This window comes from Centroberyx affinis, unplaced genomic scaffold (assembly GCF_046629955.1).
Source record: "Centroberyx affinis isolate AG114_WGS23_722 - 3 ecotype Tasmania unplaced genomic scaffold, CSIRO-AGI_Caff_v1 ptg000175l_1, whole genome shotgun sequence".
NCBI lineage: Eukaryota > Metazoa > Chordata > Actinopteri > Beryciformes > Berycidae > Centroberyx > Centroberyx affinis.
The window spans coordinates 275483-302454 of record NW_027278872.1 but is presented as its reverse complement, the minus strand read 5'-3'; the positions used below and the strand labels follow the sequence as shown (position 1 = coordinate 302454).

The following is a 26972-nucleotide window of genomic DNA, read 5'->3' as shown; positions in this document are numbered from 1 at the left end:
TGTGAGATGCTTTGAATACGAGCAACATAACTTGAGTATCACATCATGCTCTCACTTGACATATTTCAGATTTGTGTCAGGAATCTAGCTGAGGTCTATTGATTTTCTGTTTTGCATATTCAGTTCATTTTGTTGTTTGCCTTTTGCCCGTCTTGTTTTCTGCTCTGTGTGTCTGTGTCTAGTTCCCATACATCCAGCCACTCACTGTTTCTGTACTGTTGCCTGGCTTGATTTGGGTTATCTGGTTCTGACTTGGATTTGGACTTTGGTTTTCGGCTCAGTAAAAACCCTTCAACTTTTACCCCTGCCTCTGCCTGGTGTGTTCCACTTTTGGGTCCTAATTACAAACCTGACAGATTTGTGCATGCCGTCTTTTGTTCACTTCAGTCTCTGTATAATTCTGCTACAGTGTTCGGGGACCTTCAAAGAGGCATTTGGAGGGAATGCGTGTTAGTGAGCGACAGGAGGAACATATGAAGAATCCCTTGTGGCGTTCATGAACATCTGTCACTGTCAAGGTCACAAATAGGGGAGAAAAAAAAGCAACATATCAGTGATCTCTGATTCTCTGCCTGTGTCTCTCTATCTCCTCTGTCTTTCTCTTAACCTCTCTCTTTCACTGTCTGTCTCTATCTGGCTCTGTGTTATGCTTTTTTTTTCACACATATGTACTGTATTAGATGGAAATGACTTACATTGCTTCAAGAAAATAGATGTTTTAGGAAAGATATGTTTGAATCATTGTAAAAAGCTGCTGATGATTATGTACGCTTTTAAAATGTGCTAGAAAATGACAAATAAACCTATTGCAAGCATTAACTCATTCTTGTGAGGACCAAAATATAATTCAAATCTTTTTTGCAAAACGATGACAGTAACATATCTTCATTATTTTAAAAAAACCCTGATTCTCATACAGTAATGGAAGAGTGTAGGTTCCTATAACACATGCATCTAAAGGTTATCCTCTGCTTTTCTGTCTCTCTTTCTCTTCTCGAAGCCTCAACACCAGCCCCATGATAACCCAGCAGCCACCCCACACACACACACACACACACACACACTCTCTCTCTCTCTCCCCTCCTCACACGAATGACTTCCCCCGACTACAAAAGGACAGAGAACTCATGAATGCATGAACTCTCAGGGAGCCTCTGTACTGCAGCTCCACTGAGCTACGCTCCAGATGCCTGGCATGCCTGACAAACTGCTCCCCCGGGGCCAGACCCACTACACAGGTGGACACACACACACACAACACACAGATACAGAATGGATACACACAGGCAAGCACGCACACAAACAGAGCCAAAAAGTCACACTGGTATGCAAGCATACACCCCGGTACGCACACACACACCCTAGTACACATGCATGTGAGCACGTACACACACACACACACACAGAGCGCATATGCACCTGAATTGTAACGATGATTTCCCTACGGATGTTGCAGTTCGCTCAGTCTCAGTGGCAGATGCTCCGCTGGGGGACTTTAAGATGATGTGTTTAGACAGAAAGGTGAGAGGTCATACCTTCCCGTCCCGTACCACAATTGCACTCAAAAGGCCAGTGGGGAACTAATGACACAAAGACAAAAATCCATCAGCAGCACATTTTGAGGAACATAATTAGGTGACAAGACTGAAAAAGAGCAAAGGTGAAAAGGTGAAAAGGAATTAGCATAGTTAAGAAAAAATCCACCTTAAAACACTTTGAACACACAGCTTTAGTGCTGTAGCTTGCATTTCTGGGTCCATTTAGTTGTTTGGTGGTGCATTTTTTTCTTATTCCCACGGATAAGGAATGCAGCTACAATGTTGTTTGGTAGCAGAAAAGGGTTTAATCCTCAGTCAGTTCCTCAGAATCAAAGAGCGAGGGCTTCTTTCTAGAGCCGCCATTTTGCACCGATGTTCAACAATCAGGTACAGGTAGAAATCCATCGTAGAGAGACCAGTTTCTCCACCAACAGCAGCCTCAATAGACCAGAATGCAGTGCAGCCACAAGACATGTTGCATTTTGAGTAACAAGTGTGACTCTCACTTTATCTCACCTGATAAAACTTTTGCTCTCTTGCACTTACTGTGCAATCATTATCACTATCAGTTATGCTCTTTCCACTTACATGTATAACCCACTGCTTTTCTGGAGGTTGTCAAAAGGCAAGCTAGGAAATGCTGGAAATCCCCAACTGAAGCATATGACATGATGATATACGGACCATATATCATCATGTCATATGCTTCATATGCTTTGACTATGCTGTTGACAAAATACACTTATTGTAAGTCGCTTTGGACAAAAGTGTCTGCTAAATGATATAATGTAATGTAATGTAATGTAGTATTAATGTTTTTGGAGAGACCATTATGAACGTCATATAGCCTTCCACCCCGCAACAGCCAATGCTGTGTCCATCAACAGCCATCTGTCCTATCAAAGTGTCCTTGAGCAAGACACTGAACTCCTGCCTCCTCACTCAATATAAGTCTCTCTGGATAAGAGTGTCAGCAAAATATCTATGCATGCCTACAGTATGTATAAATAAACAAAACAAAATATAAACAAAATATGGTTTTGGTTCGGTTCCCATGTGGATCCAAATGTTTTACCCAGACGTTTTGTTGGATTGTTCGCAGAGAAATAAAAATGCTGACGATGAAAGGTCCACTGATCGATCTAATCGAAGAGAATGTCACAATAAAGAATTTGTTCATCAGTTGCAATGACACCATTTGAATCAGGTGAGTTTTGGCCCATCGTCTGTGCATGAGATCACAGGTAATGTGCTGAAAGTCCATGCCAAGCTGGATGATTGCGAGCGCGCAATGTAATCACACCACCAGCCAAAGGTAACTCAGCCAGAGGGCACAGTCTGCATATCAGTGCTGGGAGGGTGAACCTCAGAGAGCATCAGTGTGCTGTACCGACTGTGTGTGCGTGCGTGTGTGTGTGTGTGTGTCGGCAGCTTTGTATATCTAGGTTAAAGTTCAGTCTGGCCCTGTCAGAAATGCTCCCTACCTTTTTGCCAGATGAGGAAATAGCTCCCACCTGGCTGGTTTTGATAAGGAACCTGTTACATCAGTCTTTCAAAACCTAGGGAAACAAAAAAATGATTGCATGAAGAGTTGGTACATCATGTACTATCCATGCCCTGATGCTAAGTAGACATGACATGAAATGTGAAGTGTCACAGTCTGTATGATCATCCTTGAAAGCATGGAATGGAAAGGCATTGGTGGCATTTTAGTGGTACAGAGATGCTAATATAATAGTTAGACGGCTACAAGAATTACTCCAATAATATTAACTAGACCAATATATTGTTCTGGGAATTTTTCAGGCCAATCAACCTTTTGTTATGTATCTGATATAGGACAGTCAATATCATCCACTGCTGGTATGATGGAGGTTCCTCTCTGACCACAGCTACAGTCTGTAAAACTTGCCAATGGTATTTAATCTACACATTTTATTTTTCATTTAATTGTAAATGAATTCTACATTTAAAAGCAGTAATGTATCAGTGGATTCATTCAGTGGAGAGTTTTACTGTTAGGCTACATGATCCTTTTCATGTTTCAGACGCTTTTCCACCCGACCAAGAATAAAATTCTGGGGGAAACACTGAATCCGTGCATTATTTTGGCATGCAAATGGACAAATGTAAAGATACCACATATTGCCACATCAGCTATCAGCACAAATATTGGCTACTGGGACCTTCAATACAAAAATATTGGTATTTTCAAAAGCCCATATAGGTTGAACGCTAGTGTTGTTAAACAAATCAGAACATATCTGGGTGGCTTGGCTGTTACTGCTATGTTTACATGTACACCAACACACTGATTACTGGGAGTAGTCAGCTTAAGGCAATATTTTGATTACAACATTTACATGGCTCAAAGTAACACGATTTGTCTAATAACCTGCTTTACATGGATTAATTTAGTAGTCTGTCAGCCGCTCGCTGCTCCACTGCACCGCACCTTGTTGTTCACTGCGTCTGGTGACCTTTGACATGTGCTGTTTGAACAAAATCAAAAGAATGACCTTATTCTGATTAAGATAATCTGATAAAGGCATTTACATGACTATGTCAAGTCAGTGGATGGAGCATTGTTGTAATTGGTTAAAGAGTGTGCATCAGGGTTGGGGTCAATTCATGAATGAACTCATCAATTCCAATTCAACTGATGAATTGGAATTGGAATTTGAAAAAACCTACAGGAAACAGAATTGGAAATAAATAGGAATTTTAAAATTTGAATTTCATTCAATGAAATTTTGTGAAATTCCATGTTTTGTCTTTTTTTCTTACTACATATCTGAGATTACATGTAGTAGGACTGAATATCATAAAATGCGAAAAGTATCTGGTGGTATATGCACAACATGTAATCGTAATACATACATAATACATACATTATGATTGAATGTATTTTATTTGTTTAACTTTTATTTTCTATTCATGTTTGATTTATAGTAATGTTTAGCCAGTCAAGACAACCTAGAAGTGGAATTTAATGTAGGAATTTAATGGAATTGAATCCTGTTTTCTGTCATTCCAATTCAATTCCAGTCCTGTTTCCTGCTGGGTGACATTCAAATTCTAATTGCAACTCCAGGAATTGGATTGAACTTTGCGTTTTCAGTTCATGCATGGCCCCAACCCTGGTGTGCATGTCAATGCACTCAAATGACCGAGGAGGGAACTCGACGGCGTTAGGACTTGGAGTGCGCCGTGCTGGGGAAGAGGGCGTAGGCTATGTCAGCCGGTAGAGGAGGAAGGTGCCGAGCCATTCGCGCACAATTGCGAGGTCCTGACAGCAGCACAAGCAATGCGAGACAAGGGCTGTGAGGCGGAAAGCGACTAAATATCAACACGTCGGCCGAGTATCATCTTGTATCAGTAGTGTGACCAGCAATACGTACAGTGAGCATGTCGGTGCTAGCTCTGCAAGAGTATGAATTCGAGAGACAATTCAACGAGGACGAAGCCATCCGATGGATGCAGGAGAACTGGTAAGGCTGCTGCGATGAAGTGCTTCATTTTTAATCCCATATTTCATTATCGTTCTGCACACTGCAAATGTAACTGTTATATTTGGTGAATGTGAATCGGAGGCAGTACCGCCACCCCCTGCATGAACCTCGCTTGGATTAGACCTCGCCGTATCCTATTATAGCAGGCTCTCAATCATCATCCGCAATTTGCCTGGTTGTGCTGCAAAATGTACAAATTCACCCAGGCCACAAGCCAGCCAATGCTCTGCCATACTGTAGCCTATCTCAACTAATTGGATACAACATCACACTCCGTTGTTGCATTCTGCAGCTGACCGCTCCACTGATGTGATTTGTCCCTTTGGCCGTGATTTATTTTCTGGGCATCACTGCTGTCTCCCTGTTCCAGGTATTTTTTTAAGGTGATTCAGGGCTTCAGCTGTCTCATGCATGAAGAGAGAGCCGCTGCCCAGTGTGGCTCATTAAACCAACACTAGCCATAGGCTGGCCAGCTACATCCCCATCAGTCATCTCATGCATTCCACCCTTATGAAAAAGCTATACTAGTCTTATGATCCTTTTAATAAGAATAATGTACAAATATTACGGCAGTAAGCCCCTATAGGAATATTATAGTTATACCATAGGGGAGACAAAGTGCCATAAGTTAGGATAAGGTTACTATAAACTCCCTTTTCAACTGTTTAAGTTCCTATAGGAATATGATAGTGATTGGTTTGTTAGGGAAAATACTGATTACAGGCACTAATCATATAATAATACGGATTATCTACTAAACAACCGTTCAGCTGGCTAAATTATCATGCATTTCATAAATAAGCCATTTTGCAATGACAGCAGACTAGCTGAAAACTAAATAAGATCTGTGATGGGTACTGGGCTTTGCACAAACTGCTAGACTAGCCCAGACTGATTTATCAGTGTTGCTACTGGGGTTAAATAAATATGATGTCTTGGTCTGTGTGCATTGATGCATTTCATACACAGGTCATAAGCAGGTTTAACCATAAGAGTCTTTTTTTTTTAATCCAGATCCATGCCAGGTTTAGCAAGTAATGGCTTTAAGCGGAACAAAATATGAGTCATGCTTAAAGCAAGCATAGGCTTCATTAAGCATTCATGGGCATTGGATTTGTAAAAGGACATTTGTGAGAGCAGCACACACTGAAGTGTGTGCTGCTGTTTTATCTGCTTGACTTGCCTGTAGAGCCTTTTAGAGAAAACTCCCACTTTATTATTTTTTTTAGCATAGCATTGGAGCCAGTCTGTGAACAGTTTGATTCTTAATTATTCATTGAGTTAATCGTATGTCTGTGTGTTTGTGTGTGTGTGTTTGTGTGTTGTTGTGTGTCTGAGATTTTGTAGTTGAGAAGGCATGGAAGCAATGTGCAGGAGCTGTCCATACCTTGGTACTGACAACCGGCCAATAACGTTCATCTTATGATGTCTGCTGACAGAGTATTAGCCAATCAGGTTGCAGCTGATCTGTGCCGACCGCTCTCTGCTGCTCCTGTAGTGGGGGATGTCAGACAGGACCAGTGCACATGGCAGAGAGAAGCAGCAGCCACAGAAAATGAAATGGGATTGGATAGGTTGTGTATTACAGTCATAATGTAGACGGAGTGGCTGACTTAGTATGACATGTTGTTATGACTGGGAGGCTTTTGCCAGAGTGAGACAAAATAAATAGTTCCGAGGCACTCTTCAAGCTAACGTTAATGGTTTATTTCATGGCTAGTTCAAAAGAACTGCCTGTAATGCGTTTCCGCCTTGCTGTGGCCTTCATCAGGGAGTAGCACACCAACTGCATGATGAACCAGAGCTTGTTTTTCATAAAAGCCTTTTTTTTTTTTTTTTTTTTTTGTGCTTGAAGTGTGCCATGGAACTCCTTTTTTAATTTAAGCAGTAACCCCCAAAACAAAGAGCACCTTCAACAAATGCCTCCACCACAGTCTGGATGCCAGTAAAATTAGTTTTCGGCAGATAAATCAATAAGAGCCACTAGTCACACTGGAGAGTAACTTTTTTTTTCTGTTGCCATCATGATGAATTACAAACTTGATCCATTGTATAAGGAAATGAGAAAGTTTAAAATCAACACATAACTGATATTATACACAAAATATCATTTAAAACTGTTAGGGTGACATATTTTTATGAAATATATACAGTATATTAATTACTTTGGATGGTAAGAATTATTCTTGGCACATATTTTTTTTTTTTTTTTTTTTTTTTTTTTCAGTTTACTAGCCCTTGGGATATGAATCATTCCAACTTTGAATCATTCTGCAGCACAATGCATCACAGCACTCCAGGGTTTAAGTTTCATTTTGAGTGTGAGTCACATCCCGACCCTGTTGAAATGCATATGACCCTCTCACACACCACTGTTTGATGAGGCCTAATCTCGCACACAGCCTTCTCCCCACACTTCGTTTCACTTTGCTTTAGTGCTGTGTCAGTGCGCAGGAGGAGAGGCCGGCACAAGCTGAAGCCTGGCTGGACTGAATTTGGGCGTTAGGTGGTAGGGTGGGTTGGGGATATCCAGGAAGATGCTTGTATTTTTATCTAACCAATCATAATAATCCAGAGCTACAGTGGAACGTGTGAGTGGAGCGCATGGTCTTGTGAGCCAGAGCTTTGTGCTAACTTCCTGTCGGGACCACATGGGCAGAGAGGACCAAGGGGAAGGGAAACGAAAAGCAAGTTAGGGGTGCGGCAGAAGGGAGGGTCTGCTCTGGTAAGAGGAAGAAGACTTCTCTTTCTCTTTCTCTTTCTCTTTCTGGTGTATCCATACAAAGGAAAGACATTTGTGTGAAACTTAGCAGCAGGATTATGTAAAAAAAAAAAAAAAAATCAGATCAGATAGCCTCACAATCATGGTAGGAAACTAGTATTTGAGTTTTTCCACTGGTCACAGTGGCAGGTAAAACCCCAAAATATCAAGCATCTTCCATTATTTTGCCAGACAACTAACATTAAGAATAGATTTAGACCCTTAAATAGTTAGTTAGCTGACAAAAGAGGCTGGTAAAATAAACAAACTCACCAGCTATTGCAAAAATGGATAGGTATTCTTCCCCCCCTTCACCACAACATGCACAGAACATTGATCTTAACTTGTACAGGTGCATTCAGCAACATGTTGTGAAATCCTTTGAACTCATAGATCACCTTGAAAGTTGTCTTTGGTATGTTTACAGGCTTGGGAAATCGCTTTAGGGCAAGTGTGGCTCATTGATAAGCGTTGCTGGGAAGAAAGTGGTTTTACCCACATCTTGCGTAATTTTTAATACCTCTGTTAAATGTGTGTTGTGATTTTAATCATAAATATAATGATAATGTGATTCTTTATTGATGCCTGAAGCAGAAATTCTCTTTTCACTTGCCCCATTAGCTACAAAGCAACACTCCTGCAGCTGCTAGGGACTTTCAGTGTCTTGCTCAAGGACACTAAAGTGGGGCTGATGCTTGAATCCAGGCTCTCCAGATGAAAGATGGTCTGCCTAGTCACTATGCCCTCAATATGCCCATAATGCTCTACCGTTTGGACAATGCCCAAGATGTGTCAGCTTTTTTTTGTCCTGAAATGGGGTTAGATGGTGTCAGAGGTTTGTCCTGGTCCGTTTTTTTTCTGCGTAAAGATTCACCTCTGGGCCTCACGCTGGGGATCATGTGTTTACTGCTGGTAAAGTAGAACTTTTTAATGAGTGTCCTTCATGTTTCTCGCTCAGTTCTTCAAGGACCCACTGCCCAGAGACGAAAGGTTTATTAGATGACGCTCACTCTGTCGATGATACTGATGCCAGGAGTCTCTCAGTGTCAGAATAATAGCCCCTAGTGCCCATCAGTCTCTGCCTGTTGTTGCACATTTCATTTCATTACAATGCTTGCTCATATTCTTTTTTTCTTGTGAGGTGGGAGCAAATCTCAACTCACACACATTCCTCAAATAGACTGAAAATCCGAACGACATCTGTTGTGTTAATTAATTTGGTAGCAGAAGTGAGATTTTTACCTGTCTGGCACAAAGTCAAACATTTTGCTTTTGTGTTTTGTGGGTTGAAAACTCCTTTGTAAACTGTAAAATTAAACACCAGAGCTAGTGACTTGTTGAACATGTGCTACTAAGACATTTGATGACTTTCCTCTTATAAAAGGCTTGTGACAAAGTTTAAAAGGCATGAGACGGCATGTACAACATGCAAAGGGCATCATGAATGTTTTTTTGTTCATTGAATTTTGTTTCTTTTCTTTATTTTCTGCAACGTCATTATGATTCCATAAACATCATGGGCTCCTATCCAGTGAGGAAGAACAGTACAATGCCCCACATACTTGCACTTTAAAATGTCAAGAACATTTTGTTTCCTTCAATTCTATATTTTCAGCGGTCGAGACAATGCTTTACTTTAAACCGCTTTGAACAAACAACTTTTTTTCCCCCTGTAATTATCCTCCCGCATGCACACATACTGCATGAAAACTATTCCAAATTTGTAGTATGGTGAATCTGGTCTGGTATTTAACTATATCATTGAATTCCTTGGGTGCACTTGAGGAAGTGCATATGAAGTGTTAATCAACGTGGAAAGCTTCATGTAGCAGCTCACCCTGGACACTTAGAAAGCGTCAGATGCTAGCGTCAACAAACACACCTATTGTTCTCAATTGTTCATACATGCCTTGTTGACAACATTGCTGTGGTTGCATCGTCAATGGCAACACCATGAAGCAAACATGTACAGCTACAGAGAAGTTGCTAAAGTCACTACACCAAGAGACTTGGAAGACAAAACCCTTAAAAATTTGCAGGTGTCTACAAACCTTGAGGAAGGAAATATCTACTAATAAAATATAACATTGTTGTCCCTTAGGGCTAAACATGATAGCACTTTGAGCATGTCTGCTTATGCATGTGTACACATGTAGTCTTAAAACCATATTTTTGTTAGAACAAGTGTAAAAATCTGCCTCTGGGGTTTGTTTCCAATGCAGTTTCACTTGTTAATAAATTTTGTTGAAACAAGTGGCAGAGTGATGAATTAAGAGAGATCGCTCCACTTATTCCAAGATAATGCCTCTTGATCCTAGAAAATTCTTGCAGCGGGGCACTCTTTTGGCTCGATGGGCCACGGTGTATAACATGTGCTTGGGTTTGGGTTTGAGTCTGGCTCATTCTAGCACATCATCCCCTCTCCCTTTCTCTGTTTCTCGCAATTGTTGTCTAATAAAACGGAAATGCCTTAAAAAGTATATATTTTTGAAAATTCTTGACACAAGTGAAACTGAATTGGAGTCGAAATCATCTCACCCCATTGGCATTTTTTTCCATTTTAATTTAGAAATCTACAAGTACATTATTCACCTGCTTGTTAAAGCATAACTCTGTCCATTTTCTACCTTTCCCATCCCACCAAAATTTTGTCAGCTGCTTCACTATAGAGCTACTGTACTTATGTCTTGCCATGGCTCTCTCGCCAATACATTCCTACAGGGACGATCAACACTCAAAAATCAACCCCAAAAGCACCCAAAGTATGTCTTTCAACACACTGAGTGCTTGCTCTGTAATGAGACATGTCATCTAGAGTCATGTCTGTCCGATATGGTTTTGATGCTACTTAAGCCATTGATTACACTTCTTACACTTTGCAGGTCGGCTGCGGCTGCCTGTGTGCATGCGGCGCTGTGTAATGTAGTGCAAAATCAATAGTGACATTTGTCAGGCCATGGATAAAGTGAAAATTAAATGTATGTATGTCTCATTAAAGAGTGAGCGAGTGATGAAAAAGATATGCTCCGTTTGGCTCTGATGGTTATTATATATTTTTTTTGGTGAATCCATTGGGCCATTAGGACTGTATGTTGGAAGCAAGACATAAGCAGCTCTGTAGTGAGGCAACTGACAAGAATTTGGTCAGAATTGATCGGTATGATGGGAAAATAGGGTGCAGGTCGAAAATGGATACACACATCGTCAACCTGCTGAGTCATTCTCTTCTCAAACAGACGTCATCATTCCACGGTGCCATGGCGGTTGCCTGGATTCTGTGTTTTCTGTCTTTAGAAAGCCTCAAAGGGAGTCAGTGTCCTCACGGGTCTCTTTGTTGTCTCGTTTTATGATGGATCTCTGGTGATTTTGTCCCAGCCTGATAGCGAGGGATGCAGACTGCTACAATGCTGCAATAAGAGATTCCTGTTGCTGTCTGGTTTTATTAACTCTGGCTGGTGATGACAGAGTTCATTCCTACGATTTACAAGATTCTGCAATCCTGTGAAGCAGGGCTAAGCTCCGCTGTTTTTTTTACTGTCATGTTGAAAATGTTTTTGTCAGCCAAAATGACATTAATCTTCTTTGCAGGCCTTATGAAGGGTTTATGAATGTTGCACTGGGTTACAGTTATGGAAGTGGTATTGCATTCAGCACACCAAAACAGATCATTTGCTGTTTGATTCAGAAGGGTCACAGCTCATTCACCAGCCTTGAAAGTTCAGGTGTCCTTTGGAACTTGATTAGTCTCCTCTCTCCACGTTTCATGTTACTTACTCAGTCCAAGAGCAGTCTGGCCTATTGTCTAAGTGTTTCTTGAGCCGTGCCGCTGGACGAATGATACCAAAAGATACACCCCTCTTAAATTTGGCATAAGGGTATCATTGCAGTCGTCACTACATTACCCTTTTCCTTTTTCTTCTCCTTTGTCATTGACATTGTTAAATAATATATGTGCAGGATTTTTTTTCTGAATGTAACATTTTACACAGCAAATTAGCTTGTGGTCTTATGCATAGGAACTTACAATAAAACCAACAATGCAATAAGCTTAAATTCCTAGATGTCAGCATTACAAGCAGCCAGTAAAAAGGTTACACGGGTCAAAGCCACAGTGCACTAACAGTATATATAATGTATGTGGTAAAAAAAAATAAAATGCTAGGCAGAAATAAGATCCAGGGAGAAAAAGGTAGATGAATAAACCAGACGGGGGCATTTGTGCAAGAAGAGGATATAGGAGAGGGGGTTATAGTTTAGAGGGGGGAAGTAGGGGCGAGGGGGATTTGAAGTGATTCGTTTTCAGTTGTCAAACAAATTGTGTTAATGACCATCGAGGTTACGTCCCATAGCCCCTGTGAGCTGCTTTCTATCTGCATTTTTCATTATTTCCAATGCCCTGTGGTTTTGATGCATGGCTAACCATTTGTACCAGTTGCTGGAAGGGATTTTTTACACATTTCGGGGGGGAATCAAGCGTGAGAACTCCCAAACTAGACCAGATGAGAGCATAATGCAGATTATTTCACAACAAAAAATAACACAGAATTTTCCCGTGAAATATTAATGAGAAAGCCCTTACACATTTTAAGTTGTAGTTGCTTTGTATAGGTTTGGCACTTCTATATTCCAAAGGGATTGTTTCTACTGGGATGCCGTAGTAGCTTCACCATATGTTCATAACTCTTTTGACAGGGACAGTTTTTCCTTTGCACAGAGGTGAGGTCAGATGAGGTTATTCTTTATGAGTTAGGTTGACTCCAGGGAGCGATGCTTGCTGCTGCCAGTCTGAAGCGAGCGGGATGTGGTGACGCTGATTGGTCCTGACCATGTTAACCCAGAGTCCACCCGGGGCTCGATGTTTGGTCGCTCTGCTTCTCTGGGCTGCCGAGGCCAGAGACGGAGATGTGGGCTGGCTTCTTGGCAAGTTGTGCCTGGAGTGTCACCTCTCTGTGGTTTCACTCTCTGAACTTGTCAGCCTGTCAGGGGGAAACAGATGCAGACAAAGGAAAGAGCAGTTCAGTCTTCAGTCTGTTGTGTGTGTATGCGCTGCATCTCTGTGCATGTCGGTAAGAATAAACAAGTCAACATGTCCCCCAGAAATGATGCAGGCACCCCTCGGGCCAATCAGTAACAAGATGCATCATCACTCCAAGTTTCATCAAAATCAGACCAGTAGTTTTTCAAAGTTTTAAATATTGACCTTTTAATTATAGCGCCTCCATCAGGCCAATCAGTGTAATATTTTTAAACAACAGAACACTGACAAAATGCGTCATTCCTCCAAATTTCATCAAAATCGGACCAGTGTTGTCTGAAATGTTAGCCTCATCGCGTATGGGGACAGAGTGAGGATCAAGAAAAAGTAGACACCATGATATCTGTGTGTGTGTGTGTGTGTGACACAGAGAGAGCATGCACACATACATTTGTCCATTAGATTGTTCCCAAGTGTGTTTTCATAAAGGTGTAGTCAGGAATTTCAATGGCTTCTATTATTAAATCAATTGAAAAGCAGCCATAAACTTGAGATTGAGTGCCTTTGTAAGCTTTAGTGCAAAAATCTTGCACAGATACCAAGGCATGATCAAAATGCCTTCGATTGATAAAATGTTGGTGTTCTGTGCACGCTGTGCTTGCACTGTGTGGTGCCATGCAATACAAGCCATTTGTCTTGCTTCTTAAAATAAGCATGACTCAAGATGCTCTTAAGCACTTAACAGGCTGAAATAATTACCACCCAACAAAAGTAATCTTCTAAAGCTTAAATTGTCTTTATAATATGGACCAGCTGATTCAGAAAGAATGAAGCCAGCTAATGATAGATATTGTTACTATCTCGGCATGATACTTTTAAGATCTCACCATAAGTTGTATGCAGTAAATATCTGTCCAGGAGGGGTTTAGTTGGATTAGACCAGGGTGGGTCTTGACTGGCACGTTATTCTGTAATAGCCCGGTCTTATTTACATCTTGGCCTTATTAAACAGTTTGCTACTCAGCCTTCAGTTTGGCACAGCACCTCTGAAAGCAGCACAAAGCGACAATTGCCTCACCGCTGTGTAAAATACAGACAACAGTGCCAGGGAAAAGAGCTACACTCCCTGAACTGAGCAACTTGGAGTGTTTGTACACACACACATATACACACACATACTTGCGCATGCACTTATATATGCATATGTGACATTTGTAAGCACGCACTTGGGTGAGACTGTTAGACACACACACACGCTCGCTCGCACAGGCTCGCACAGACTCATCCTCAGACTGCAAAGTCAGTATTACGTAACGGGCGAAATCTCCTGGACCAGCTAATACAGATCTAAGTTCCACAGCAGGTTATCCAGCAGCTTTATTCAACACTGTCAGTGGGGGAGGGGAGGGGCTGCGGGATCAGCGGCCTTATTCTATTAGGTACTGTATAGGCTACATGTACGTATGGTTCACTTTTACATGGACAGATACAACCACAAGGACATAGTGCAAGCACATGTCTGCTGTTAAGTATCACAGTACTTTGAGCTAATGTTTACTAGTTTCCAATACAGGCTTCTGGAGCAGGCTGGTACATATATACATGTGGGTCAGTGGAACTTCGCTGTTGGCACTGGGAATCGAAGAAACATTAGACACTTCGGCAACCTGCTACCCAACCTGCTCACTGCCATCCACACTGTATTCGCTAAGATGAATTGGGAGAGCCAGGTTTGTTCTGTGGTTCTGTTGCATTGGAATGGCACAGAGTTTTCATTTCATTTTTCATTCATTTTCATTTTTTTCAGTTTTGAAAATGTTAACTGGTTTGCTGTCGACTTCACAACTTCATCTTCTCTACCATTTGAAATGCTTAATACTTAGGATTTCTAAGACATTCAACTTGATTTGACTGTCAGATGAATGTTTCAATTCAAATTCCAGGCCAGGGGTTTTGCATAGTGCACACACACATACACACACACACACACACACATACTCACACTCACACTCACACACACACACACACACACACACACTCACACACACACAGGACTGTTTGAAACACCTCTTCCTCTAAGAAAAAAATCACTCCTTCCTGTGATTGGGAAATCGCAGTAGTCATTTTGATGTTTGCTTGATTTATTGTACTGCCCTTATGTGCGCGCGTACATTACTCAGTCCTTCTCGCGATGCATGTTGCAGACACAGTTAGCATAAGATCCCCAGGCGGCAGTTGACTCCATCAGAAAGCATTAGATCTGTAGCCATATTTGCTTAACTCCAGCTTTGGCGAGGGCACATAAACTGGGCCACCGCCCAGCATCTCGCCCAGCGATAAGAATTGGGTATGAGAGAGAGAGAGAGAGAGAGAGAGAGAGTGAGAGAGAGGGAGAGAGGGAGAGAGATAGAGAGAGAGAGAGACATGATTGTTAGAGATGCCAAACCTGCCAAAAATGAGCAGCTCTTTGGATGCTCACTGGGATTTTAATGGCAGATATTCCTGTTGATACTGGGGGAGGTGGTATATATTAATGATCATTTCATAAGTCTGTGGTTTTATCTTAGCCCAATATCTGTTTCACTCAACAATACATTTTGGAACGAAATAAGGAATGCCTAAAATGTGACCACATACACACATCACAGTTTAAGTTGTGACGCTCTGTAGTTAGCAGGAATGTAATATTTCAGCTCTTGTTTCAGGATATTACATTTGTGGGACAAACCCATTCATTTGTAATGTTTTCCAGCTTTTTGTCTGATTTATGAAAACGGTTTACTTTGTGTAAAAAAAAAAAAAAAAAAAAAAAAAAAAATTACTATGTACATACAGCCTATGCAATGAATCTTGGGCACCTGTATATTTAAACGAGGCCACTGCTGTTCCTGCCACAGTCAGTGAGCCTGGTATGTGAGTAGCAAACTGTATTCGGAGGAAATTTCAGCTGGAAGAAAGCAGCTGGTTTCGCAGCGAGGGAGAAATCTCTGCTGATTCTGTGTCTTCGCTGCTCCTCCCCAAAAGAGCTCTGACTTTGTAGTTTTTCGTTTGTGCTGCCTCGGCCTATTTTCATAAGAAAAGCCTCCTACACCCCCTACACCCCCTCTGCTGTCCTGATATATTGGGCCATAGTCATTAGTCAGGAACAGAAGTGCTAGTTGCAAAGTTTTTTTTCCTGATTCCTGTTTGGTGTTCCCAATTGTATTCAAGGCGATTGTGATTGGTACAAGATATCAGAGGCTTCTTCCATCTGTGGTTGCTTTGACAGTTAAGAGCCATTCAATGTATTTTGAAGAGAACTGGGTAAAGTGGGTAAGTGTGATTAATTTTTACAAGAATATTGAGATCAGTTTGCTTGTTCATCTCAAAATGTTTAGGGAAGCTAATAGGAAATCATCTGACTTATCTCCAAAATTCTATATATCCAATTTTAGAAGAAAAAAAAAAAAAATACTTGTCAGTTACAGCAGTTCAATAATATCGATGATTACATCCACAACAATGTCAGAATTTGGTGGAAAAATGCTTAATCAATGTTTTTGAAATGTTTTACCTCCATGTCGGCTATCATTTTGCATGAGAAGGCCCCGCTTCTTTCAAATGGTGGATATCTCGTTTCATAAATCGTTTCTTCATATAACGTTTGTAGCGAGCAGCGAGAAACTGAGAAGCTCAGACCAGTTGCCTGGCCACAATGGAGGCACCGGGGAGCATGGAGGGATGATGTGAATTCACACTGATGTCTCAAATAGATTCCTGTTACTGGGGGCATAGCTTGGCTGCAGCTGGCACTTTGGAGCCTTTGCAAAGACAACAAACCCCTTCCCCCTCCATTACCACCTCAACCAACTTGTCAGCTTTGACCATGCCCTTGGTTCTCTTTACCCTTTACTATTTTTCCTGACGCCAATGTAATCCACCTTCTAAATCAGTCTTGCACAGGAGTCCCATTTATTGCACAGGCCTAATGCTCAACACCACTTAAGACACTATGCACTCTCATTTTATGGTCTTATATTTATTAATATTACCCTTCCTGTATTATTTTTATTACCTTGTCCTGTACTTCCTTGCTCAGCCAATTGCTGCTACTTCTTAACCACGCTGCAGTGGGCCATGCACTTCTAAATGTTTGGTTTAGTTTACTTGCACATATAAATGATGAAACACAAAGAAAAGAGGAGAAATAAATACAAATTGTAACGTGATATAAGAAAAAAAGGAAAATCCGAAGTTAATGATGCGTATTGTAGGGGCTAATCGGATGTAAGAGATGTTCTGTGCACTGCGATGTCACCCATCAGACCATTTATCACTGTGACCTTTGACCCTTTCAGCTTGGAACACAGTGCAAGGAGGAGGAATGCTGAGACTGTTGCTCCTCTGCAATCCTCTTGGCCTGGCTATGTAGGCCACTGTCTTTTGTGTGTTGCTCTGTTCTCCCCTCCTGCGTGTTGAGCTGTGAAACAGTGATGTCATTCTGCAGTCCCAACCCTGTTGTCATTCTGTGAAAGCAGCTCCTTTTGACTTTGACTAGACTGCTTTGTCCTTTGTTCAGTGGAGGTGGCCTAAATCAGTTAGCGGGCTTGCTGCAAGCACAGAGAGGTGGCATCCTTCATCCTTGGAATACTGACACACAAAGAGGTCCATTGTTAATAACAGTACATACTGTTATTGCATTGTTTCAATCAAAGTTTCATTTGCTGGTCTGCTAGGTTACGATTGTACAAAAATTTGTAAGCGTGCTTCGCATTCTCGTCATGCACAGTGCATCATATTCCTTTGAAAGAGGACACAGGCATCGCTGGAGAAAGTGGCTTGGAAATGAAGTAGATGGGCTCTACTTCAAACTGATGGTACTTCTTCAAATAAGGATTTTATCATAATTGAAATGGGAACGACAGAACGGTGGGCACATTCTTCATTCCAATGCCCGATCCAATCAGATTTTCTGTGATGCTGTTGGGATTGCTTCCTCCACCTGCAGAAACGCAGCTCTTGGAACAACTTAGAGTTTTCACAGCACAGAAGTCTGAAAATGGAAATTGGTGGTAAATGGTGTAAAAATGTAATTATTGAACTCTGAAAAGCAGGTGAACATTTCCTCTTTATTAAAACATCTTTTCATGATGGCAGTATTTTTAATTGAAATAAAGTAAATGTCAGCATACTGATGCATTAAAGTAGTAAAATATTCAATCTTCATTTCAAGCAGATGCGGTCATAACATGGCATGCTATACAAGAACAGAAATACACTGAGGTGGTATTTCAACCCACATGAAAATCCCACGTCTTAGCTCTGGCTTCCTTCTAGTAGCCCAAGTCAGAAAATATGGTAAGATTGTGTTATTTTAATTTAAGAAACGCAGATCCATGCCACAATTACATTTTAGGCATTTAGCTTGCAGTGAGCAGGCAGGTGTTCAGTGTCTTGCTCAGAGACACTTTGACAGGACACATGAGTGATTGAACCTGTAATCTTTTTAGTTACAGGACTGTTGAACCACCATACACACAGATTGAGCCTAGCGTTAGTCTGCATGATGCTGCAGAACTACATCGCATGGTCAATTTTCTCAAGACGTTTTTTTCTCAGGAAGCAAAGCAAAAAGTGCACCTTTTCTCTTTTTCTTGCCTAGCTACACACCTGATCAGCAAAACTAAAACTGCTGTTGTCACGATGCTGCGCTGAGGCTGCAAAACAGAACAGGATTGATTGGTATTTACAGGTTGCAAATGTTACGCTTCTGTGAGAGAAGTTTGGGTTTGTAAAGCATTGCATGGGAAGACAACTTGACCATCACTATATTAGTGTTAGTTGTATATATATTACACTTTGACAATTTAGGCATTGAGCAGGTGCCAGAGTTACTTACAATGGGAAAAAAACAGGTAAGGTTTCAGTGTCTTGGCCGAGAACGGTTGGACAGGACACTTTTATCCTGATATCAAACCTTTCCACTAAGTTATGTGTTTCGGCTTTGCCTTTAATTTGACCCCAAACAAACAGCATGTTGTTGTTCCCTTTGTGTAACCTCCAAACAGCAGCACACAAATATCGTCACTGAACCAGAACATGACTCCTTGGGGTAGTTTACGCAACCCATTTTCCCTAGTGCAATGAGTCCCAGAGCTCCCAGAATGCCTAACTCCTGGTCCCTGTGCATCATCCTCATCCAGCAAGCCTGTTTTTTTTTTGTTTTGTTTTTAAATGTATTTTAACACTTTGTTTATCAGTGTAACTTTTTGGCGAGTGCTGCCCTAATTAATTACTCTGTTCCCTGCGCAGTACCAAGCAGCTTGTTTTGGAAAAAGCTGTTCTAGTTTTAGGCAGCATGCCCCAATCTTCTGTTGGCCCTACTCAGCATCCAGTCTGTCAAGTCAGACCACCTGCGCTTTATAATTGTGCTGAGTGCTGGGAAATGTTTTTCTTTAGGTTTGGTTGGGCCAGGTGGTCTGTTAGCATGAGTCCTCTTCTTCATATGGCAATACAATGCTCTCTGACAAGTGAATTAAGGCAAACGGACGTTACAGGACTGTGGAAGTTGGAACTGAATGGAAGCAGTTACTGTAAATTGAGAGATAAACATTGAGTGGCAGTTGGAGCTGGACTCACGCCATTAAGTCACTCTTCACGCATGTACCTTTTGAAATCACAAAATCTATTGTTGTTGTTGTAAACAGAACATTGTACTTGATATAGGGGCGGTGCTAGAAGCATGACTGTTAGAGAAGCAGACTGTACATCTGTCAAATTTTGGCTGGGAAAAAGCTGTTGGTGGAAGTGTGCAAGTATCACTCGCCACTCCCTCAACAACTACTGTCAAAGTGCAAGTTTGTGATGTTTAATGCATTCCAGGAGATATTTTGTGATGAAGTGTTGTAATTTATGTTTTTTGGTGTATCCACTTTCCCTCAACTTGCCTCATCTACTTCTACTTCAGTTAGTGATATCCTCCGTTTCCCAGAATGCCTTTCGTCAACCCCCAGAGAACAGGAGTGAACTTGTTCCATTCAGCTGTAGGTTATATGTGTAGGTGGAGAGAGCAGTAGCAACAGTGGAGCGAGAGTTTTCCCAGTAGAGAAAAAGTGATTCTGAGGATCTGACACCAAAAACCTGACATTTACCATTGACGTTTTAGATAGCTGAATTTTTCTGCTATTAAACTCTGTTGTAGTTGCACTGGAAAATCCTCAACATGACATTTCGTTTGGCCAGTTATCCATGGGAATAAGAAAAATCCACCACCAAACAACAAAATGGGCCCAGGAATGCATACATGGCCAATAGCTGCCTTAGTGTTTTAGGGTGGATTTTTCCTTTACCTCCCAACTGTTCCAGAAGAAGTGTTCAGCAGCCAACGGTGGAAGACCATTGTACTCATTGTTAATCAATTCCCTTTTTGTGTTTACAGGAAGAAGTCCTTTCTCTTCTCCGCGCTCTACGCTGCCTGTATCCTGGGGGGGCGCCATGTTATGAAACAGAGGGAGAAGTTTGAGCTGAGGAAACCGCTGGTGCTATGGTCACTCACCCTTGCTGTATTCAGGTGAGAAAGAGTTGACATTAACATTGCCTGAAACAGATACTCATTCTCCAAATCGAGACCCTGAACCTTGAAGTAAAGAAGAAATATCATTACATTCATAGCATGTTTCAAACATTTGATCCATTTCAGTGTTTGTTAGAGTCATTTTCATTTTTGCTAAATACAGTAAATGTACAGGAATTTCTCTGTGTGGTTTGATATGGTGAAGACACATGAAAAACTAGGCAATGCTTAGACAGCAGGCAAATCCAATTTGTTCTTCATATCTGGTCTTTAAGGCTGACTGTCCATATTTTAATTTACAGGTAACCAGATGTATATATGGTATATAATCATTTGCTGTCATTGCGATATTTGTTTTCATAGTAACGATACAGGAGTGTGCATGCTAAGGGCCTGCTGTCCAACAACAAGCTAGTAACATGGAAGTTTTGCTGTTGCTTATCCTGACTGTTTTTATGATGGCATTTCTAGCCGTGGTGCAGAACGCATTCATTACTCGTCAACAATAGAGGAGGGAGGAACCTGCCATGTTGTTGAGGAGGCATGAAACCTCTTTATTTGTCCAGGCACCGCTATTCTCTGGCTGTCTTTCCTCCATGTTTGTTGTTCTCTGCTCTTTCTGTTTTAACATGTGACATCAAATACATATTACTTTGGAAATGACAAAAAAAGATTTTCTGTGCGGCAAATTGAGTCACATTTCATTACAAATTACCTACAAATGTGGTTTAATTCTGACCTGAAAAGATCAGATTCCATGTGGGTTTTTTGCTGTTCAGAAAAAATATCGACTCATATCGGATATGTGGAAAAAATCAGATTTGAGCTGCGTGTCTGAACATAGTATTAGAGTTAGAGTTGATACTGACAGACATGGTACAGACCTCATATACAGTGCACAGTGCAAGACATATGGTGGACAGTAGACGATACATATCACTCTACACATGCATTCACAACTTGTTCATATACAGTATATTAAATATTGGAATGTGCCGTGAAGTTTGCCCACTGTGATGATTTGTCTCTCTCCATGCAGTATATTTGGTGCCATGCGTACTGGGAGTTACATGATGTACATCCTGATGACGAAAGGGCTTAAACAGTCAGTTTGTGACCAGAGCTTCTACAATGGGCCTGTCAGCAAGTTCTGGGCATACGCCTTTGTACTTAGTAAAGCACCAGAACTGGGTAAGTGAAGACCTTTCAATGGCTTGGATATATGGCTTGCCATATGTCTCGTCTTATCATGTATACTGTGCAGTGTTTCCCATTCAAATTAAGTCCATTTTTGGGTGCTGTGATGCATGAAGCTGGCGGTTGACCAAAATTCATTGCACCTATTATGCAGCACATCTCTTTGTGGAGTTGTGGTGTATCTGTGCCGATACAAACTCAATGGAGAGACAGTTTTAAATATAGTATATACTATATATATACTTAATAATCAGATTGAAGTATAATAGTCAGATAATGTTGCAATGCAATTAGCTGATACCAGACTGATAGACTTAAGTGCCTGAAAATATGAGTTAAGAGCTCGCTAAATGAAACCTCAATAACAAGTCGTCAATTACCTGCACCAGATTAAACTGACTGCTCGTGGGAAATGCTGTACTAGCTGTTGTGTGAGAACCAAGTTTCCCCTTGGGCATCAGTAACACTTATTTTCTGTTACATTCTGTTCTGAAACCTTCCCCTCAAACCTCATGCACAGGTAGTTACATATTTCTCATTTTTAACATTTCTACAAACATGTCAATAGGTCATTCTTATCAGCGTAACTGATGTGACAGTCTCTGAATGTGTTTAGACTGGAGAAAATGAATATGTCTAAAGTCATAATTCATCACAATACTAATCACTCTGCTGGAGGATAGTTGATGGTTTTATTTAGCCAGACTGTATCCAGACCGAATCCTCTCAGGTTGATATTCTACTAATATCTATTGGTTTTCTAGGCCTCTGCATTTGATATTTCGTACTTTTTCTTACTCAAATACCACTGAGCGATGACATTTTTGTCTATTCTTGATCCCAGGAAAATGTCACCTTCTTAGCCAAATGGGTCGATGTAGGATTACCCCTTACCCTAAGGTCTGGGGGTTTTGTTTCTGAAAATCCATTTTCTGCCTTTGTGGTCCTTTTGTGTTTGCCCATCCCTGCACTCCCTGGGACTCGACACCCTGTGAACTCCGGGCACGAACCCAGAGCGGTCGTCCCTCACAGGGGGAATGGCAGGGGGGGCAGAAACCCATAGCCTTGGTTCTCTCTGTCTGGTTGTAGTCCAGACCGGCTGGACCATGAGTAAAATGCTGGAAGCCAGAGACTGAACAGCCACTTTGTCCCTGCATGGCTCAAAAGCACACATTTATGTAGAGTTAAGGTGTGGACACATTATACACAGAAGACAGAAACGCAAGCATATGCATGCTTCACTACTCAGCCATAACATAGCAAATGGCATGCTCAGGCAGACTGGTGTAGTTCCCCAAAGCACACACATATGTACATATACACACTCACACACACACAAACACACACGCACACACACACATACACATACACATAGAGAGAGAGAAAAGAGGTAGAAAATGAGCAGTGGAGCCCCTGGTGATTTTCCACTGTTTGAAACAGGCTGTACATTTACTACTGTACATTAATTGGAGAAGATAAATGGAAGCACATAGTCTCCACTCCCAGATACTCTAGCATGACCTAGATACAGTAAGAAAGGTTCCCTAGATTCCTAGTAGTAATTTTCCAGTTTAACCAGTAATATTAGTTCCAAAATGAAATGTAAACCATTTTGAAAATGAAATGAAATATGAAACCTACCCATACAAAATCATTGATGACATAACATTAAAATAAATTACTTACTACTTAGTGCTTAATACTTAATAAAGGATAGCTGGTGAATTAAGTGCTTGGCTGACAAAATGCAAACCCTTTTACAAACTGGATGATGTCCATTTTAGAAACCTTCAGGTAATTATTTTTTCCAAAATGGATAGTGATTTAGAAATTACCTTAATTTCTTCTTGTTTACATCTACAATAACTGTATTAGTTTGTTGGTTAACGGTTGCAAATATAAGCATTATAATGGATATGGATGGCTTTTGCTGTCATTTGGGGATTTATTTATTTATTTATTTATTGGGCAGGGAAGTGAAGTTGCTCCAAAACATTTCAGCATCACATTGTGTGCCAAGTGCTTTCAATTTTCTCTGCATATTTGAGAGCAATGATAGCTTCAACTTGAATCATTGCCAGTCATATTGAATGTTAATGACCCCCTCCCCCCTCCTTAATCCTCCTCCCTCCCTCCCTCCCCCCTCCCTCCCTGTCATACCTGCAGGTGACACTCTCTTCATCGTCCTGCGGAAACAGAAGCTCATCTTCCTCCACTGGTACCACCACATCACCGTGCTGCTCTACTCCTGGTACTCCTATAAAGACATGGTGGCCGGCGGCGGATGGTTCATGACCATGAACTACTTGGTCCACGCCGTCATGTACTCCTACTACGCCTTGCGGGCGGCCGGCTTCAAGGTGTCGCGCAAGTTCGCCATGTTCATCACGCTGACCCAGATCACCCAGATGCTGGTGGGCTGCGTGGTCAACTACCTGGTGTACTCCTGGATGCAGCAGGGCCAGGAGTGTCCATCCCACGTGCAGAACATTGTCTGGTCCTCCCTCATGTACCTCAGCTACTTTGTGCTCTTTGTCCAGTTCTTCTTCGAGGCCTACTTCGGCAAGACCAGAGCATCAGCCGCGGCTGTCGGCAAGAAGAACCAGTAAGAAAATGCCATTGGCAGGGGAGGAGGGAGATGAAGATGAAAGGGAGTCGGAAAAGGAGAGCAGGGACCAGTGACTTGAGAGAATCGGTAGATGAACCGGGGAGGGAAAGGATGAATGGGGTGGGTGGAAGGAGAGATGGATGGATGATGGTGGGGTGGTGTGGGGGGCAGGGAACTGTTGGGGATGGGGGGGAGGGGCAGGGTCAGGAAGATGGCTGATGTTTGTGCTTGAGCATTACTACTAATGTGCAGATCCAAAATGCCTCGAGGGAGGTGACATCTCCAGTGAGGGGCAGTGAGGAAGCAGCGCCACCATGATGAGAAGCCGTCGGCGACAAGTCCACCTGATGTTTCAATGCCCCCTTTTGGATTCACCGTAATTACATTTTTTAAAAAGGTAAAGATAACAATAAAAGGACAGTTGAATTAGCAGATAAAGGAGTTACATCTGCCAAGAGCGTATGTTTACTTGATTAAAAAAAAAGAAATAAATTGGTACATATGAAGATGGACGGCGTCAACGTTGGCTTGAGCCATCCGAGTGTGTTTTTGTCTGTCTGTCTTCAATGTCGTTTGTTGTTTTGTTTTGATCTATCAAAGAAAATGTTTTAGACACTGGTGAGTGTGTGAAGCTGCTGAGTGTTGGTGGTTGATGTGTAATGATGGGGTGAACAGCACTGTATCTTCTGTATCTTACATTGCAAAATGCGATATTTTCTCAGGTCTTAGGTTATCTCTTTCTTTATATAATATGCATATCAAGACAACATAGACATGTTTAACATCAGCAGTGGTTTGCAATATGGCTGAAAGTCATCCAAAATGGCCGCAGAGTTCATCCAAAGGTCTGAATGAAGCTGATTGGAGGAACATGAGTCAGATGACCACACTGCACATGGGCATGATGGGAAACAGATGCTGACAGTGTCCTGCCTCACCACCTGTCATGACTTTGCAAAAGTCGCCGACCACACTTGGAAAATGAGTTGCCATCGATTTTCCAAACACTTCTTTGTATTAAAGGGTCCCCAACAACAAGAGGACCAGTCTGTTGGACACTGAAAGCTTAAACGGAAGTCAAACATATTTATGTTAAGCTAAAGAAAAAAAAGAAACATGCAATTGTCAAAATTTGCTGTATTGACTTTAAAAATAACCTGTATCATTAATGGTGTCTGTCGTGCTATTGTGCATTTGCACTGTATCAATGTCAAAAAAACATTGTTGCTGAAAATCTTAACGTATGAACAAAGTGCAAAAAAAGTGACATTCTGCCTGTGGTGTCGTGTTTATTTTTGGTCTCAGCTGCAACATCTTGCCATTACACACATTTAATTCTTTTTTTATGACAATAGCCTAATTGCAGCAATAGTTAGGAATGAACAGAGGGCAATTAACACATATGTTTAGACATACAGTATATCTGTTTACAAAGGTCAATCCTCTCATGGTCTTTCCTATCTATTGCTGTATGTAGTGTATATCAGCAATAGTAATAGGGGATTAGATTTTTGTGTTTTCAAGTCGATTTCATGGTTATATTTGCATTGAAAAACAAAAAAACTTCAAACCAAGAGGCGGTGTGCTTGCGTACATCCACTAGTGCAAATTCCTGTGCATCAGAACAAATGTCAAAGAGAAGGAGTGGAAGCAAGGTCTTTTAAACCTGATTCAGTTTGTCTTCTACTTCAGCTGTTGGTGTCACCAGAGAACTAAACAGGTTGAGTTGCATGCCTGCTATATGAGCTACCCAGAGTATCAGGGATACCACCTTCTGGTTTCACCTGAGTCTGTAAAGCCACAGTGTCAACATGGGATGAAGCAGGCTGGTGGCAGGTATAAGCACTATACTTCACTTGAATAATTGAGCTAATTGGCCTACTAATTAACCATTCCACAATTGCTGCTGAATGTGTTCAACTACAGTGCTTATCCACTGTGCCTGGCCTCCCCCTAGAGGAGCAGTTATGCAATAAAGATCAAGCCTTGGGACTAACATGCAATTTTGTTTTGTGCTGAAACAGACACACATTTAAAGGGATGTTTTATGTGCTTTGACATAGTATTAACAAGGATTCATAAAACAATTTCAGTAAGGAACCTTTTGATTTTGAGGGTGTACTTCAATACTAGATTTATGAATGTGGTATTCACCAAAAAGCCACAATAATTTCACAGTAGGCCTATCATCAACTCTTCTATTGTTGGTATCAGAAAGAGTAACAGCAAGAATGAAAACCACATTCATCATCAAAATGCTGCACTTTGCCCCAAATTTAAGTCACAGCCATTTCTAAACCCTGTCTTAGAAACAGAATAATGTGAAACACATGAAGAGTTCATTTACAAAACTACTTGAGTTGATTTTGGGGGGGGGGGGGGGGGTGGAATCATCACTGATACAGTTCCTCATTCAATATCGCCAAAATACGGAGGATTCAGTGCGTAAACATGTTATTGTGTCAAAAGAGGCCTTAATTTGCCTATTATCCCTTACTAATCTTGTGCTATGAATATGGGGGTGAAATGTTAGGAAGAGACCAAGGGCCCTTGGCTGACAGGGGCTCTCAAAGATGCCATGATTTATAGATTTTACTGTTACTATAAATGATAAATATTTGCAAAAATAACACTTCCACTGTGTGTATTTAAACAACGGTTCTTAATATAAATAATGTCGACAACCTCTGACACCCCCGGAGTAATGTAAGAAATGGTTCAGACCGGCCCGGTCTCGTGTTTACCGCGGGAGAAGCAAATAGAAAAGATTAGAAAAACACGGAGCCAAACGGGGCTAAAAGTAAATAAATAAAACTGACAGAGTGCTGG

General features: G+C 41.3%; 1 protein-coding gene across 1 annotated transcript; it reads left to right on the top strand.

Annotated features, from left to right (window-relative positions):
* The first annotated feature begins 4830 nt into the window (after positions 1–4830).
* elovl6 (ELOVL fatty acid elongase 6) lies at positions 4831–24250 on the top strand. Its single transcript, XM_071535210.1, has 4 exons — positions 4831–5029; positions 20204–20335; positions 21378–21529; positions 23702–24250. The coding sequence occupies exons 1-4, from the start codon at positions 4947–4949 to the stop codon at positions 24142–24144; spliced, it is 810 nt and encodes a 269-aa protein (XP_071391311.1). The 5' UTR covers positions 4831–4946; the 3' UTR covers positions 24145–24250.
* The last annotated feature ends 2722 nt before the right edge of the window (positions 24251–26972 follow it).